This window comes from Mustela nivalis, assembly GCF_964662115.1.
Source record: "Mustela nivalis genome assembly, chromosome: 2".
NCBI lineage: Eukaryota > Metazoa > Chordata > Mammalia > Carnivora > Mustelidae > Mustela > Mustela nivalis.
Genome location: NC_139021.1, coordinates 55,693,111 through 55,711,123, shown reverse-complemented (window position 1 = coordinate 55,711,123; position 18,013 = coordinate 55,693,111). Strand labels below are relative to the sequence as shown.

At 37.4% G+C, this 18,013-nt stretch overlaps 1 protein-coding gene across 4 annotated transcripts in view; it reads left to right on the top strand.

Moving 5' to 3' along the window:
- The window catches only part of ZFHX4 (zinc finger homeobox 4), a 177,815-nt gene that overhangs the window by 128,196 nt on the left and 31,606 nt on the right, over positions 1-18,013 (top strand). For all 4 annotated transcript variants that reach the window (XM_082719473.1, XM_082719474.1, XM_082719471.1 and 1 more), the window contains exon 5: positions 17,073-17,141. In XM_082719473.1, the coding sequence (XP_082575599.1) occupies positions 17,073-17,141 (69 nt within the window). The remainder of the gene's footprint in view (positions 1-17,072; positions 17,142-18,013) is intronic.

The window sequence follows — 18,013 nt, the reverse complement described above, 5'->3', positions numbered from 1 at the left end:
TATAATTGCCTGCAAAATTATCCTGATGTGCATTTTTATAGGAAAGAGGTCCGTAGCTTCCACTAGAAGATTAATATTCCTCAGCAAGAATACTGTTCTCTAAGACCCTTGAAAGAAAACTAGGGACATATAGTTTGAGTTGAAAATATGCTTAAAAATATGCTTTAATATTACATGTATTACATTTCTAAAGATGGAGTCACTTTCCCTGGCACTGCTATGTTTGTTGCCCTCCCTGAAAATCTACCCCACCAACCTGACCATGCATTCGCTCAGTAGGATGGGTGCCTCCTGGGTATCCTGGCTACATAGACAGACTTCCTTTTCCCCAGTACACCGTGCCAACTTAAGACCTTCCAGGGACATCATATTTTTAAAGAAACCATCTTAGGAAATGGGAGTTTCCCTAAATCAAATTGACAGAAGTAGTAGACAGAGTCACCTTTGTGCTTCTGCTCCTTGAGGCTGTAAGCACTCGGTGGAAACAAAGCCACTTCAGTGATTTCGACAAATGGGTAAGTAGAGAAGGGCTAGAAAATAATGTATTTGGCTCCTCTGAGAAGAAAGGAAGGAGGAAAAGCATGGAGTTAAGCATCAAGTGGAGTAACATAAAATGAGAGGGAATAAGAAAGTGATAAGGTGCAGGTCTTAGCAACAGAGCCAGGGGAGATTCTTCCACGTTTGGTTAGCATGAGGAGTTAGAGCACTTCAGATAACGAATGTGAGTGTGCTTTGAAAAGTGCTAAGGGTTCTGCAAATACAGTGGACCAACGGCTAATGATGTGAAAGGAATGTGAAGAGAGGGTTGTAAATACAAATGTACACATAACAGATTTGAGGTAAACATGAAATATTCCTCAGTCTTATGAGGTCTTGTCCTCAGCCTTTATAGCCAATACTTGTGAGTTGCTGATGTTCAGGTAGCGGGAAAGCCAGAAGGATCATGACAGCTCGTGGGTCCAGCCCCTCATTTTACAGCAGGAGAAATATGCACTCACCAGTTTCATGACCTGTGCAGGGTTACACCTCTAACCCATAGTACAACCCAAGCTTCTGATTCCCAGTGCAGCATCACTCTGGATATCTTTGTCATATTCTGCTATTTACATAGGTTGAATCACGAAAGGTTTTAAAAGCTGATCATTGTCCTTGTCTTATCATTTGTTTCTAAAATATTTCTCCCAAACAGAAAAAGTAATGTAAATGACATGACAGAACAAAATACCCATTGCATGGATGCTTTGCTATCCCACAGAATTAATTGTTTCGTATTCCTTTGTGTCAAGAATACTTGGCTCCTAGTACCAATATAACACTTTCTAAATAGTGCTGGTTGTCTCTAGTTTGTCTCCTCTAGACTTAAGCTCCTTGAAGGCACCGGGAGGCTGTTTTCAGCTTAGTGTCTCCTAGCCAAAAATGGTCCTTGTCACCCAGTGGGCTCTCCAGGAACGTGTGTTAATTTGAATGTCTTTTATGCTGTGAAGTAAAATTATGTGTCTAAATCTATCATTATTCCTAGTCCTTAAAGCACTTTGTTATTGTTACACATTTTCAGTGAGATGTAAACAAACAGTTTGAGAAATGGCAAATAAGGGGCTTAGGCAAATTAGGGTAGATTAGGAAGCAATAAAAAAAGGTTCAGCTAAAGTTAAATGAAACAACAGGGGGCCAAGTGATGCTTTACAGATAGAATATTGTAGGTCGTTAGAGCTTAATAGGCAAATGTTTTCATTTAGGGCTATAAAATAATTTTTAACTGCAATTTCCTCACTTTTAAAAAAGTCCTTATAAGGGAGAAAGAGAGAAATCAAGAAAATACTATTGATAATTGCTCATAAGGTTTTTTTTTGTTTGTTTGTTTGTTTTGGTAAACGTTGTTCAAAGCAGTCTTTTCAAAGTCTTCTTCCCATTTACAGAAATGAAATTGACACTTTGAAGATATTTTCTTGTCCAAGTGATCATAGTTCATAAAATTAAAAGTCAGGTTGACGTCAGTCTCAGCCCTCAGCCAGATCTCCTTGACCACAGGTCTCAAGGGAAGTGTGGGAAGGTGATTTTATTGCCATTTTGCAATAATTGTATATTCTTATTTCACCCTCTAGAGCTTTTGTTTCAAACAAGAATGTACTCGGACTTCAAAGAATTAAATGCACAGGAATTATATATTCATGAAACAGTCACAAAAAAGGGACTAGCGGAAGGAAAACAATGGAGGTGAACTGGCTTCTACCATGTACAACAGTTGTGTGTGAGGAAGAAAACGAGGTAGATTGCTCACAGAGCCAGCAGATACCTCAAAGGAGTTTTCTGCCTCTTTAGCCTGTTGCGATAGGATTTTAAGTCTTTTGCTTTTGAGAGAGAATACCAAGTACTTGTATTTAATAGCAGATGTGGCAAATGCTTGATGAATTAATTGCAGTCAGAATCAGAATGAAGTGGAGGAAAAGACTCTGTTTTGTTACCTGGAGGATTCCTCTCCTTGGCCGCCATTATTGATTATAGAAGCCCCTTGAGAGGAATCCACTGGGCAACAGCTCCGGGGGTAGCATTTGGCTTGGGCTAGTGGGAGACAGAAAAATCTGCCCTCAAGGAGTTTAGAAGCTGCCTAGGAGACAGAATCAATGTACCGGACTCAGTAAGTCAGGTAAATTATGGCATTTTAAGGAACTTCATCAAATTCAGTGCTGTTCAGAGGAGCCTTGGATCCATAGGGTTAATGGAGGTATTAGGACATGAAGAATGACAAGGATTGGAAATAAAAAATAAGGTTTTATTTGTTTGTCTCTGCATCTATTCATTTATTTAGGCATATTCCTTAGGTTTGAGAGGGGAAATAATATGATTTGGACTTAAGGGTGAAAGGAAATTGATATGGTTGTGTTGAGAAGCAAGAAACTAAACTGAAAGCTTATAATAATGACCATTTAAGAGAAAGTGAAAGCAATTAACTAGGTCGTTGAGGCTATGGAAGCCTTTGAAAGCTGAGCAAAGAAGTTCAGATTTGAAGAGGCGGAAAATAAGAAGGAACCGAACTTTCGAGAGTGAGACTGACACTGCTGAAAAGGTGCGGTAGGAAGCATGATCTGGCAGCCATATGTACGAGGGATATAGTGTTGGGAAGACCTGTGCGCAGAAAGCGCATTCTGGGACCACGGCTGTGGGGGACTGGTAGAGGAAAGAAGAAGTCAGGGACTATCATTGAGGTAACTCTAGAAAGCAGGAAAGAGTGTTAACAATAAATCCACGGTGCAAACTTACCAACTCAATATAAGCAATGAAGGAGTCAAGGCTCCCAAGCTTGGCAACTGTTGGCAATTTCTCAGGCTAAATGGGCAGGGGACAAGTGAGCAGCAGGGGCACACCTTTTTTTCCCCCTTCCAAACATAATCCTTTAAAAAACTAGTGGTGGAGGAGGAGAAGTAATGTGTTCATAAAGTTTTGTAGGTTTTTTTGAACTAGGAAAAAGGTAGTCGTTTTTCATCAAGATTTTTAAGAGGCCTTTGTAGTTTTAATAAAATGATGTTAGGGACTCTGTTTCATTTATAACATTTAGAGCTTATATTTAAGTTAGTCTGTTAATATCATTTATGCTGAGTAAGTATAGAGGAAATATTTTAGGGCATGTGGAACAGTGCAAGTCCAGGATATTTTTGTGTCTTTCTAAGTGAAAAGGATTGATTAAACTGAAATACTGTTCTTACGTACCTCCAGTAATGTGACTATCAGAGTTGCCCTGCACATAGTCAGTATTCAATAAAAGCTCATTGAATACATGAATCAACACAAGCCATAGCAAGACAGGATGGCCTCCACGTATTTGGAAAGAGAAAGGAAAACAATGTGCCCTCACACCAGTCCCTAAATACCTTGCAACCCTTTCAGAGATAAAACAGAGGAGATGGGATGCAAAATTGGAACAGTGATTCCATTTGGATATGCCCCTTTTCATATGTGTGTGTGTGTGTGTGTGTGTATCTATCTATCTATCTATATATACATGTATGTGTATGTATATATATGTGTGTATACATACATGTGTGTATGTATATATGTATATATGTATATGTACACACATATACACTTCTCAACATTTTGTAGTGTAGCTGAAGAAAGATGACACAGCTCTGCATATTTCCAATCATTGTAAACAAACTACAAACTAGAGGGCAGTTTTCTTCACTCTGGAAATAAAGTTCTAGAGTATTTGGGGGGATACATTAGCTGATATCTCCTGAGGACAGGTGTGAGAGAACCAGTGTAAAGAGATATACATAATATATGGGACGGGAAAAAAGTATTAGCCATATAAAAGATATAATTTATTCTCCTATTACTTGCTGTATTGAATTGAACATACTTTTCTGTTCCTGCTACATCCTTAATAATATCAATTGTTTAAAGTCTTCAAAAGAGAATTCTGCATTTGGCTCAAAATTTTTACCGTGTTAGAGATGGTTTTTATGGATAGTATATAGAAATGAGATAAAAGGAGAAAAAATTACTTATCGTTCATTTTCTTTACCACCAGCTTCCTCTCCCTCCTCCTCAACATAACATTTTTTATTTTCTTAAGGTGACCATATTTCTCGCTTTTTATTTATTTTGTATTTCTTTGAATTCAAATTCTGGTCATCATTTGTGAATTATCCCCATTCAGTTGAAAGTACGATTTTCTCTCTTTATTATTATTGTGTATTTTAGAAGAGTGATGGGTTTAATGTTTTGCAGTTTTCTTTGTTTGAATCATCGGATGTTTATGGCAGTATTTCATCTTATCTTGTCATCTTTTACATTGGTGATGATCATGGGTTACTTCCTCAAGCTTGTCAGGAAGACAAATTTATTGGACCAAATCACCACATGTTTCTGAGACCTTTCCTCACCTGCTACCCCAAATCCCAAATCCCTGTGTGCATTGCATGTGAGTTTTTTTGATCAAACTTAGGAAGATTATGAAAAATACAATGTGATTGTATTACCCTAACACTTAATTAAAGAGTTTAATAAGGAGCCGTTTAAGTTCTGTAAGGCTTTCATTTTTGATGACACAGTTTTATTGCTTCTGTGGCGTCCATAATATCTACAAGGGGAAAACAGTTCTTAGCTCGCAGCTAGACAGGATTGCTAGGCAGATCTTCCCTCAACATTAATGGTTTCTGTCCTTGTGTATTACAAAGACGGCCATAGGGATATTTCATGTGCTACACCAAAGAGGGTTCTGCTGTCTGACTCTCTTTCCGAGTCCCTGTTTTATCACATCCGGTTTCTTTGGTGCCTTCTTGTCCTTCCCGCCTCCTAGCATTCCTCCCTGGACTCTCTTCATGATGCTGTTCGTTTCCACCTTCTGAGAGGTTGGGAAGTCCTCGCCTAACTTCAGTGACTTCTGTGACCCTTGACTTCCATCCCCATGCCTGCTGCTCTTCAGAAACCCACACTCAAGTCCATCCTAGGACACCTGCCCGCCTCACTCTCTTCAGCCCTAAGTCATGTTTTCCTCATCACTGGCTCATTCACGTCATCACACCAGCATTTCTCTCCATCATCCTGATGATGAGGAGCCTTACTGCGTGCTGCCTGCCTCTATGTACTGCCCATTTCTCTGATTTTCACAGCAAAACTCCTCAGAGAATTGTCTGCACTTGACATCCACGAGTTCTTCACCTTCATTCTCTCTTACACCACATTCAGGGGGGCTCTCGTCCTCCCACTCCACAAAAGGTCAAGGCCTTTTGGCACATCTGCTGGGGAGTTCCTAGTGCTCCTCGGGCTACACCAACCAGCAGCTTTTAACAAGATGACCTCTCCCTTCTTGAAATGTCTCTTTCACCAGGCTTTCCACACTCAATTCTGTCTTGATCTTCTCCTACCTTGTTGACTCTTTTTGCTTGGTCTTCTTCACTGTTCCCTCCTTAATTTAGAAGTGAACAGTGGGCGTGCCTCCACCCGGTGTAGGCAACAAAGAGAAAGCAAGCCCTGTAGCAAATTTAAAAACAATAAAACTGAAGGAAATTTACCTGCTTCATTATTATTTTTGCCATTCATGGACAATTTTAAATAACTTCAATGATAAAATACTTCTCCCTGCTGGAAAAGACTGCTCATGGGGTCCCCTGCTTTGATATGTCCCTGTGTAGGAGTGTAGCCTAGGTTCAATTGGGGACTCTCATTCTCTAGGTGATCTTATTCAATCTCATCTCAAGGACTTACTCTACCATCTATACATTGACCTCTCCCTTCCTTCTCCCCTCCCTCCCTTCCCCCACCCCACATCTGCTTACTCGACCCCTTTACTTGGATGTATAACCAGGACATCTCAAAGTAAACACGTTCAAAACTACAGATACCAAGCATTCTCTCCCTCCTGACTTTTTCCATCTGCATTCTCCCTCATCTCAGTAAATCACATCTGCATTCTCCTGATTTCTTGGGCAAAAAAACATCATAGTCATCTTTTACTCTTCCTGTTTTCTCACTCGCCTCATCAAACCCACTGGCAAGTCCTATCTGCTCCTCCTTTGAAATATGTATCTATTCCGTGACTAACTCTTTGGTCGAGTCATTATCTATCTCTCCTAATGTCACCAATACGTTATTTTACTTGACTTCTCTGTGTAATTGTACACTTGTGCCTCATAATTCTGGGAGAGTTCTTGTCCTTTGGCCACTGTTTTACCAGTCACCCCAGGGTCCTGTGTATACCTCTTTTTCCTCTGTCATTGTCTTGTATCATGTTTCAGTGATCTTCAGTGCCTCTTTTTAATTTTCCTTAGAGTTCTCTCCTTAAAACTTATCTTTCATACTCTATGCATAGCTCCTGAGATTTACTCACAGGTATTAGCTTCCAAGTATTTTGAACCCGGACTTCTCTTTTAAGATCTAGTTTTATAAACTTAAATGTTTTCCAAACAGCTCCGCTCCATTTCATGTCCAAAATTGAGCTCATCATATTTCTCTCATCCCAATCTTGGACTTTTGAACTTTCATTTTTCTCTCCAATGGAATCACTGTTCTTCCTTTATCCATGACTTTTTCTAGACAGTAATGGATTGAGGTACAGTGAATGTTCCAGTAACCTTTTTTTTTTTGTTAGTAACAAAACTTTTCCTCCACCATTCCATCTTCCACACAGCATCCCAAAGATGCAAATATGATCATGGCACCCCCTGCTTAAAACTCACTTTGCCAAGATCAAGGGACCCTTTGCCAATATTTTGCATTCAGGCAAAGGAGGAAAAAAAAATTGGCCACGTCTCAGAAACAATTTTTTCTACTGCTAATACAGTCCAAAGAAAGCAATGTGCCAAATCTCATCAATCTGTTTGCTCATTAATGAATGATTTATTAAATAAACATTTCATGGGTATGCATAAGTATTGTCTTGAAAATTCATAGCAGGTTCCAATAGTACAATTTTCACTCTTGGCTTCAACCTGGACTTTCTAATCTTCCTTTTCTGGGACTATGCATACTTTCACTAACTTTCCTTTTCCAGATTTATTTTACTTATGTTTGTATCCATCATTGCCTAGGTCAATTCTCCTAAGTATAATTTGGGGTATATGACCATATAAATTTGACCATTCCTAATGTGGTGAAATGTAAAAAACTCCAAATAGTGAAAATCCAAGGATTATTTACATATAATTTAGGAAACTTTTCTGTATCTTAGGTTAATGGTAAATTTATTTCAACAATTATAGTAGTGTTGATAAAAAAGAATCGATCTAGTCATCTGAGGATTTTCTTTTATAGCCTTATATAATTCACAAAATAAATAAGCCTGCACATGAGAAGCAATAATTTCCCCCTATATATAACTGTATAGAGGAGTTTATTATAAGTAGTAGTGGTATATTCCATGTCAGCATACTTAAGACATTAAATATTTAAAGAGTATGATACCAAGACTATATTTTCTTACTTTGCATGGTCAACTGGAAGTGTTGATAACAACTAACATTTCATCCTTACATTGACTTGCCGTGGCAAGCAGCAGAGATCATTTTTGTTCCCCCTATACAGATGAGAAGACTGGCTCCAACATGTTAATAGAGCTGTTTAAATGTACACAGATGGAGGCTAAAGTTTTAATTGTCATTCCATACATTTCCCATTTAACATTGCCTTTGTAAAAGCTCTAAACTATTGTCTCTGGTTCATTATGATTGCTTTGAAGAGAAGTGTTATGTGCTTTGATGCTGTGTTTGGTAGGACATATGATTTAGGTGACTCTACTGTAAGGAATAATCTGGAAAATTAAACAAACTCAGGGTTTGTGTATAAATGGAGATGTTTAGTGTTCTGGGACTGCCACATTTACAAATCTGTATAATCTGAGGTTGTTTGTGACTTCTCCTCAAATTTTTCTCTTGATAAAAGGCCGATGGTGGAGGTAGGGTTTGGAATTGGAAAGGACAGTGTCCCTCTCTTCTAAGAGGAAACCTAGGGCTGACTCTGATATCACTCCCAGTCTAAAGAGTTCATCTTCTTCACTTTAACTTTTGTAAATGGCCAAACCAGTGTGAATTGAACAGTCTTTACAACTTGGTACACATACCACTTTTATTGCAGAATGTAAAATTTGCTTGGGGATTAAAAAAAAACACTTTAAAATTACACGGCTTAGGAAAACAATGTTTAGTCTTGTTAACATTTGCTCTTCCCAAAATATCTACACTTAGAATAGTGATATTTCAAAAGTCTACTAACTTAGCTGATAGAGAGTATATGACATATAAATATAACCTAAAAAGCCATAATATCAAATTGATGTAGACTTTCCTTTGAATAACTTGTATCCAGCAGGATGGATCAGAGCCAGAGGAGACTCGTGCATGAGTATAGCTACTACTTACAGCTACTGCTGAAAACTACTACTGACTTACTTATTCAGTACTAGATGTTTTATATTCTTTACTCCTTATCACACCTCGAAATTTGGTTAGTTTTGCTTCCATTTTTACAGGTAGAGTCCTGAATTTCAGGGAGGCTAAGTAACGTGCTGTGTCCAATAGCTAGAAGGTGTTGGAGTTGGGATTCAAGTCCAGGTATATCTGTTTCTTAGTCCATGTTTTGTTTTGTTTTTTTCTTTTTTCTTAATACAAATACATGCATAGGAATAGTCCATACTCTTCTCAAAAAAAAAAAAATTCTTTATTTATTTGAGAAAGAGAGTGAGAGAGAGCATGAGAGGGTGGAAAGTCAGAGGGAGAACCAGACTCCCCATGGAGCTGGGAGCCTAACATGGGACTTGTCCAATCCATACTCTTCTAATGAAATAGTGTTTTAAGAGCACAGGTTTCTGAGGCCCAGATAGCTACAGCAGAAGTGGGCAATTTTTACGTCACTGATGGCTCACCTTTTATCTTTGCTTGCTTGAAATCCCAAGCAAAGAGAATGAATCTCAGGTTTTTTGTTTTGTTTTGTTTTTAAAGATTTTATATATTTATTTGACAGATAGAGATCACAAGTAGGCAGAGAGGCAGGCAGAGAGAGATGGAGAAGCAGGCTCCCTGCTGAGCAGAGAGCCCAATTCGGGACTTGAACCCAAGACCCTGGGATCATGACCTGAGCCAAAGGCAGAGGTTTTAACCCACTGAGCCACCCAGATGCCCTGAATCTCAGTTTTTAAAAATTACCATTATTTCAATATAGGGTTACTCGTTCTGGTTCTTCACAACAAGAGTGAATGATGTTTTCTGAAACTAATGATGAACTTTATGTTGGCTGATTTAATTACAAAATTTTAAAAAAAAGAGTGGATGATGGTTTCATGGATCATGACTCCAAAGAAGTATGCCCAATGATTCACTGAATGTGACTGAAATAAAATCAGTTTTGTTTTAAAATTGTGAAATTGATTAAACTCTGTAATTGTTTTAGTAATTTAAAAACAATGCAGTCTTAGAGGGGGGCGACTATTATTGCTAAAGTCTCTGAGGTGAGAACATAAGAGAGGATATAGAAGCTTCCAAGAACCAAACAATAAGTCTGAAACAAAGAAATGCAACTTCCCTGAAAGTAAATGATACATTGTAAAGATTGTTTGAAAGGAGTGAAGGAGGGGTGCCTGGGTGGCTCAGTTGTGTCTGCCTTAGGCACAGGTCATGATCCCAGGGTCCTGGAATCAAGACCCACATCAGGTTCCCTGCTCAGTGGGGTCTGCTTCTCCCTTTCCCTCTGTTGCTCTCCCTGCTTGTGTTCCTCTCTTGCTATTTCTCCGTCAAATAAACAAATAAAATCTTAAAAAAGAAAGAAAGAAAGAAAGAAAGAAAGAAAGAAAGAAAGAAAGAAAGAAAGAAAGAAAATAGTGAAGGAAATATTTTCTTTATTTTCTTTGCATTAAAAATAAATAACTTTAAAACGCTTTTGACCTAGCATGAGGCTATTCAGAAAAGTTGATAGCTATGGAGTAGAAAGCTGAGGTTTTCATAGATTAAAAACTTGCTATGTGATACAAAGCAACAGGTTGAAATGAACAGCCAGGGCTCCACGGGAGTGAAGGCTATCATTGGGCAAGGTGAGAATCAGTATGTAGACCAGAGGTGTTTCCTATGTTGATGAACCACCTAGCAAAACCAACACAATACGCTAAGGAATGAAAACTGTTTCAGACAATATGGAGATTGTAGTGAATCCTATAAGGACTTAGGTGCAGATGACTGGGTAACTGACAGATGTGAGCACAATGTTTTCCCTAAGTTACAACAATAGAATTTTGATCTCTTAATTCAAAACAATCAGAAATGAAACAGAATCTTATGCAGAGAAATGTATTAGAAATTAATAAATTTAAGAAAAAATCAGTAAGAGCACTTTCAAGTAAGGCATATTAAGGAGTTGTATGAGTAATTTATTGAGACTAATTGATATCAGGAACTTATTAAATTCTTTTGAGGTCCCATTACACTGCGGTCATAGATGATTCAAGAAGCAGAAAGAAGTGATCACACTTTCCTGGCCTAGAGGTCCCGGGAGATACTACTCCCTTACTATATAAAAATAACTTCTGGGTAAAACCAGACAGGGCAGGGCAAAGGAGCTTTACTTTTCCAGAAAATAAAAAATTACAAATCCAGCCCCATTCAGATAATTGACACTGGAGCATCCAATGCACTTCAATCTGTTACTGCCTAGAAGAAATAATTTAAGAGAAAGCACTGCAGGTCAACAAAGATGATGTTGCTTAGTTACTCAAAACCATTTGGTAGCATGCTGAGTTGCTCAGCTTTTTAGAAGAGCACTCTTTGTATCCAGGTAGGAAAAAGATAGAGACCACTTGAAACCATTTTTATTTGCAACCGTGTTTCATCTGAAAACAGGCTTCACTTTTGCAGTTGCATAGGCAAGTTCAGAGGTCTTTATTAAAATGTAAACTAGCAAGATAATAAAAGATGGTGAACTTGATTTGTTCTTCTAGATATTGATCTTGTTGTGATGAATTTGCTTTAAAGGAGTTTGAACTGTTTTGTTTTGTTTTGTTTTTAGGAGGTAGGGAATTCAGGTTTTAGACATCCTGGCCCAGAAGTCCTGGGGGCTGCCTGGAGGCAGCAGTGTTCAGGGGAGAGTATGACTAAGTCCAGATCCTACTTTTTGCTACTCTCTGCCCTTGGGGAAAAAATTTCTTAAAATTTCTGTGCTTTAATATCTCAACTTTTCCAAAAAAGCAATGTTTTTTTTTGTGCACAGATATACTGCAAGGATTGAGTAAAAATAATTGATGTTATGTGCTTAGCACCTAACAGGTTTCCAACCAAATATTCACTTATTATTTTAAAATTAGAGTGCTGCAAATATCTTCTCTTATATATCAGAGTCCCTGAAATATTCTAGAACAATGAATCACCTGGGTGCAGTAAAGGTAGGAGGGGCTTCGAAAGAGAAATGAGGAGAAGGTAGGGTTTTTGAAATGTGGATGATCTTTTAGAATTTTGTCTTTTCCAGGAATTGGACTCATTTTTATTATTATTATTTTTTTTTAATGGATGCAAGGAGAGGAGAACTCAAACTGTTTCCTAGGACTACAGAAAATGTTTTTCTTTCTCTTTATTACTTTAGACTAGTTGGCTTAATATTTATTCTGTTTAGTGGTATATATTTCATTTTATGTGCTATACATTTGTGAAAATCATGGTATACTTTATTACTTAATGCATTAGCGAATCACTGGGAGGAAATGAGATGTGAAAATTTTGTAGGCAGACACTGTCTTAGTATTATACTTGGCAATGCTTTAAAAATTTACTGAACTTGTACCAAATGCTTCCCAAATTTTGCTGATAAGAATGCAGAAAGCTCATGACTATATGATCATGAAATTCAGATTAGGTTAGACTTATATTCCCAGACGACAACAAACATTCTTAAACTTAGAATTCTCTGCTGAGGTATCTAGACTGTTTCAAAAAATTTAAATTCCAGATCTTTCCCTGATCATTAGATTTGTATTGGTTATAGCTTTTTTTTTTTTTTTAAATATTATTCCTATTAGTAGGGGAAAAAAAAAGATTTGACAGATGAAAACTTGATTGTTTTTTAATGAAGATGAAATGCCTAAAAGTTATCAGTTTACTTACAGGAATCCTTATTCAGAGAAGGGACGGGGAAGGCATAAAGGAGTAATGAAATGGACAGGCTTATGAGTTGGGGAGGCAAGTGTGAGGAAAGGAGACAGCCTTGAGAACCTTCTGTCTCATAACTAAAAGGAACAGGAAGCCTAAAAATTTAGGTTTTTAAACCTTGTCTTTGGAGATGTGACCATTTGGGTTGGGCCAGGGGAATGGGTAGTTAGCAGAATTCAGGCCAAATGAGAAAAATGAACACAAGACATAATTGCAGAAACAAAAGGAAAGCTACCTTTGGGATTTTAAAATTATGGCTTATTATATCATTGTGGTTAAGATACCCATCTCTGAAATAAAAATGCATGAGTTCAAATCATGGATCACCACTTGCTAGAGGTGTTCCAATGCATAGAAAGGGCATCAGTTAGTACTGGGTACAGAGTAAATACTCTGTGAACTGTTGTTGATGATGGCGATTGTGTTGATCGATAAACTATTCCACAGAAAATGGGACCGATTACTCCCACATTGTGTTAATAAAAATAGAGTAATTTGGTACCATTTTCAAATATGTGATCATCACCAAATTGACAGAATAGAGTAGAATACTGGATAAATTGTCAGTGGTATTATTTTTAAATAGTATTAAATAAGAAAGGTCAGGTGCTAGAGAACACAAATTAGTAATCTAATTAAATCACAGCAAAGAGACAGATCGTGTTAACAGTAGTCAAATTTGTTATTATAGAGCAATTATTAAAGTAAAATATTGAAAGATGCTATGTATCATTAGTAGGTTTTAAACATTTCATTTACACAGGCAGAAAACTATAGATTAATCAGTTCATTTGTTAAGTTAAAAGCTCCTTTATTAAAATATTTATATCATTTGTATAAAGAGAGCAGCATTGTTGAGGACATAAAAATATTCTGTGGCTCTCTGAACTACATTCCTTTATAAAATTATTTGAACAAGTCCTTCTCAATGGAACAGTTTCCAAGTACCACGTATCCTAATTTGTGAGATTAAATAACATTTTCTGGTTTTGACATTAGCACATTTCCCTAAATCACTCTGAAATAAAATGATTTCAATGTGGCACTAAACTATTATTTAGTTGCATCATATATTCAAGGAATGTAATGTTTTACGAAATACCACAGTTTGTACAAGACTAGTGATAGTTGCTTTCTTCTGTAGCCCCCCATTCCCCTCACGTTGGTTTTGGGACTTCACTAAGATAGGAAACCCTTTATAGGCTCCTTGATACTGCGGCTTTACAGCTGGACACATCCAGACATTCGCAGCCTTTATACCAGGCTGAACTGGGTTCCCTCCAGGCTCTGTCACTTTCAAACTTGAGAACCTGGGGCAAGTGACCTTAACCTCTTTAAACTCCAGTCTCCTGATTTGTGAAATAAGGATTAATATTTGCTGCATAACTTTGCTATAAGGATTACATGACTGTTTTCACGATTTATTTATTTATTTTAGAGAGCATGCAGTGGGGAGAGGGACATGGGGAGAGGGAGAAGTAAAGAATCAGATTCCTCCTAAGGGAGAAGCCTGTCAAGGGCTGGATCCCAGGACCCTGACCTGAGCCGAAATCAAGAGTCAGACATTTAACCAACTGAGCCACCCAGGCCCCGCTTATATGACTATTTCACATGGATAGATCATCAGAGAACTGGCAGAAATACAAACTCAATAAGTTGTCACTTTTAAATTTTTATTTCCATGATTCATAAAAGAGTAGCAGTCATTTGGTCAAATTTACTTAGATACTCCTGGTATCTGTTTGAGTGAGTATCTGATACATTGAAATGTGCGTTTGCATATATGTGTTTGGAATGATAAGGATTCTTTGATAAATTATATTTTTTTCTAGAGAAGAGTGAAATAAATGGTTTCATACACACTCACACATATTTATACAGGTAATCTGCTTTGGTGGTTCAATTTGACATTTTTCAACTTTACGGTGGTTGAAAGTGGTAAGCATTCAATAGAAACCATATTTGGATTTTTGAATTTCGATCTTTTCCCAGGCTAACCATATATGGTAAGATTCTCTTTCATCACTTTCCACTGGACAGTGGAAGCAAGCCCCAGCTCCCAATCAGCCAGGCACTCACAAAGGAAAACCACCAGTAGACTTGCAACCATACTGTGTCCACCCAACCATCCCGTTTTTCACTTTCAGTACAGTATTCAATGAATTACATGAGATATTCAACACTTCATTATAACACGGGCCTTGTGTTGGATGATTTTTGCCCATCTGCAGGCTGATATAAGTGTTCTGAGCACGTTTGAGATAGGTTCGGCTAAGCTGTAATGTTCAGTAGGTTATGTGTATTAAAAGCATTTTCAACTTGAGGTATTTTCAACTTACGATGCATTCATAGGGATTTAACCCCATCGTAAGTAGAGGAAGATCTGTATATGTAACAGAATTAGTATGTGTGCTTGGTATAATTGAAAGGGCTTTGAATTTAGAGGCTTGAGGCTCTGGGAAGCTTTTACAAAATTCTCATCTTGATATTCATCTGCTTCAGCATATAGGGTGTAGGTTTGTGTTTGAATAGAAGCGTCCTGGTAACTTTGCTATGCCTCACTTTTTCCTTAGTTGAGAACCTGTGAAGGTGAAAGTTCTCGAGGAACTCACAATTTATTGGGGAAATATGCATGAACCATATAAAAAGGTATCATAATATACTTAGGATATATATATTGATAATGTTATAAATATATATAAATATATAGCTCTTAACATTATATATATATGTTATGTATAACATATATAAATAAATAGCTTATAACATGTTTATAAGCTAATTGTCATGGGAACACAGAGGAGGCAGCACTTGCTTCAGGCTTTGAAGGAAGAATAAGAGTTTAACAGGAGACCGACAAAAAGACATTCACAAAGGAAAAGGAAGAGTGCTGGTCGAGGCATAAAGATCGGAGAGGTTGTCAAGAGGAAGAAAGTTTTCTTGAATGACATGTTGGGTGGATATCAATACTGTGATCAATTTAGAAGTTATTTGGATTTATCAGTAAGAATTAAGGATGAATTCTTCCTTTCAAGATTAATTCAAGTTTTGTTTACTCAAAACAAAACAAAACAAATAACCCTGATGTTTTTTTATTGTTGTGGGAATGAAGACACTGAGGGTTTATTATGATTCTTTTTAAATAGATTACTACCAGAGGCCAGAGGTGGTGTACGTAGCAGGAAAAACAATCAGTAAATGCAATAATAGTGCCTTGGTGGGCACTTCTATTTTCAAGGTTAATTATTTGTTTAATTAAAGCCTTAGAATCAACTAGAGATGCTGGTGCCCAGAAATATTAGATAAACATGGGTCTCTGTGTATAAGAATTGCGTGACGATCTTTTCAGCCTCTCACTACAATCCAGCCTTTTCTCACTTTGAAGACTAGATCACATTTCACCTTTATTTGTATTTTTTCTCTTATAATTGTTAATTATGTATACAGTTATGTCTGCATATCACTGAAAAGGGAATTGAAGCTTAGAAAGTTTAAATTACATACCCAAGTTCCCTTACCTAGAAACGGATGGAGCTATGAGTGGTGCTTAGGCAATTCCATCTTCTGGAAAAAAAGGTCTTGCAGTTTTATGAGAGATTAGTCTGGTGAAACAAGGAATGCAGGGCAGGATGACTTTTGTGGGGGCCACTGAAATTGTCAGTAAAGAGAAGATGACAGAGAAATAGAGAAACACACACGACAAGAGACATTCCCATAGAATCAACAGCATGGGATGACTCAATGTGGAGAAAGATTAGGAGGTGTTGAGGGTGATTTCTGAGGTCCAGTCATTTTCTTATAAATTCCCACACAACAGAGAACACAAAGGAAGAATGGAGGTAGATAAAAATAATGATTTGTGCATGGAGTTGAGTTTAGCAAACCAAGACATTGTTGGCACTTCTGCTCTGGAGCTCAAATAAAAGACAAGAATCAAGATGTGAACTTATCGACAACCTGGACATATTCTCCAGGTTTCCTCCGGTCCTTGGGTTTGTTTTTGTTTTTTGTTTGTTTTGTTTATTCCTTTGGTCCCTCAGATCAGCTATGAGATATTGAAGTTTTTTTGTTGTTGTTTCTTTCTTTCTTTTTTGCTCTCTTGACAGAGAAGCAGACATGTGCTCACGATTTTTGCACTGTGCCATTGTCATTATAACACATACTCCTGTCGTGCAGGCCTGGCCGAATATCCAAGACAAAAACCAATGAGTCTTCCTGCTTCCATGTTTTGTCTGTATTGTTGTATTTGTTGTGTGCTGTCGATTGAGAATGTGATCTAAGCTTAGACTCATTCTGGTAACCTCAGTTCCCTGGAATGTACAGAGTGTTGGGGTCTCACCTGGGCTCCACCTGGTACTTGTTTCTTTGAAAGTCAGATTTGGGGTGTGATACTGTGACTGCAGAGCTGGACATGCTGTGCTCATTACCTTTTCACTCTAATGTCCTCCACAGAAACTGCCTCTTTGGGAGCCAGGACCTGTGAGGATGACCTTACAGAGCAACAATTGAGAGCAACCTCAGGTAAATGGTCTACTCCTTCTCAAAATCTTGTTTATCCTAGTGCATTACATTTGTTACTCCCATCTTTTATGTAATGAATGTATCTCTGGAATTGTTCTAATTAGATCTGATAGGATCTCTTATTTACACAAAAAAGTTAAAAGCAAAATTAAATAAAAAATGACATATATAGTATACAGGTAATATACATATACGATATTTGGATACATACATAAAGTAACATCTTAAAGAGCCAGCAACTCCTGCAGGATAATTTCTCACATCTGCATTTGCACACTATGAGGTTTCACCTACCTGGTCAGTTTGTTACAAAGTAGAAGATAAAAAGCCAGATATTATTTTTCCCCCAAATCAAACAACCTAGTTGGTGGACTTATTTGGGGGTAATTAATGAATTGATTGGACTTTGTACCCCCATGTCAACACATTTACTAGTCCCTGTGCTCTGTGTGTTTGCATGTGTATTAAGAAAAAAAATGGCAGCAAGCTCTCTGAGTTGCATTGTATTCAGATAATTTAAGAGGACATTTACCCATGTTTCCACAACTCACCTCATTTATTCCTGGCATGATCCCAATTTTTAGATTTCTACAATTAGAATAATAATAATGGGATATATAGGAACAACAACAAAAAAAAAAACCCAAAACCCATTATGAAAATTCCTTTGCGTTCATAATGGGGACCTAAAATACATTTTGCAAGTGAAAAGATTCCTCCAGTATAAAGTCAGAATGTCTCTCTTTAAAAATTCTTTAACGTTAAGTTCACCTTCACCTTCGCGTTCTCATGAACACCTTTTCATTTAAATGTTTTCCCCTAGAAAACTGGAGAGCATGTTTAATGAGTTCATGTTAATAGCATAAACCAGT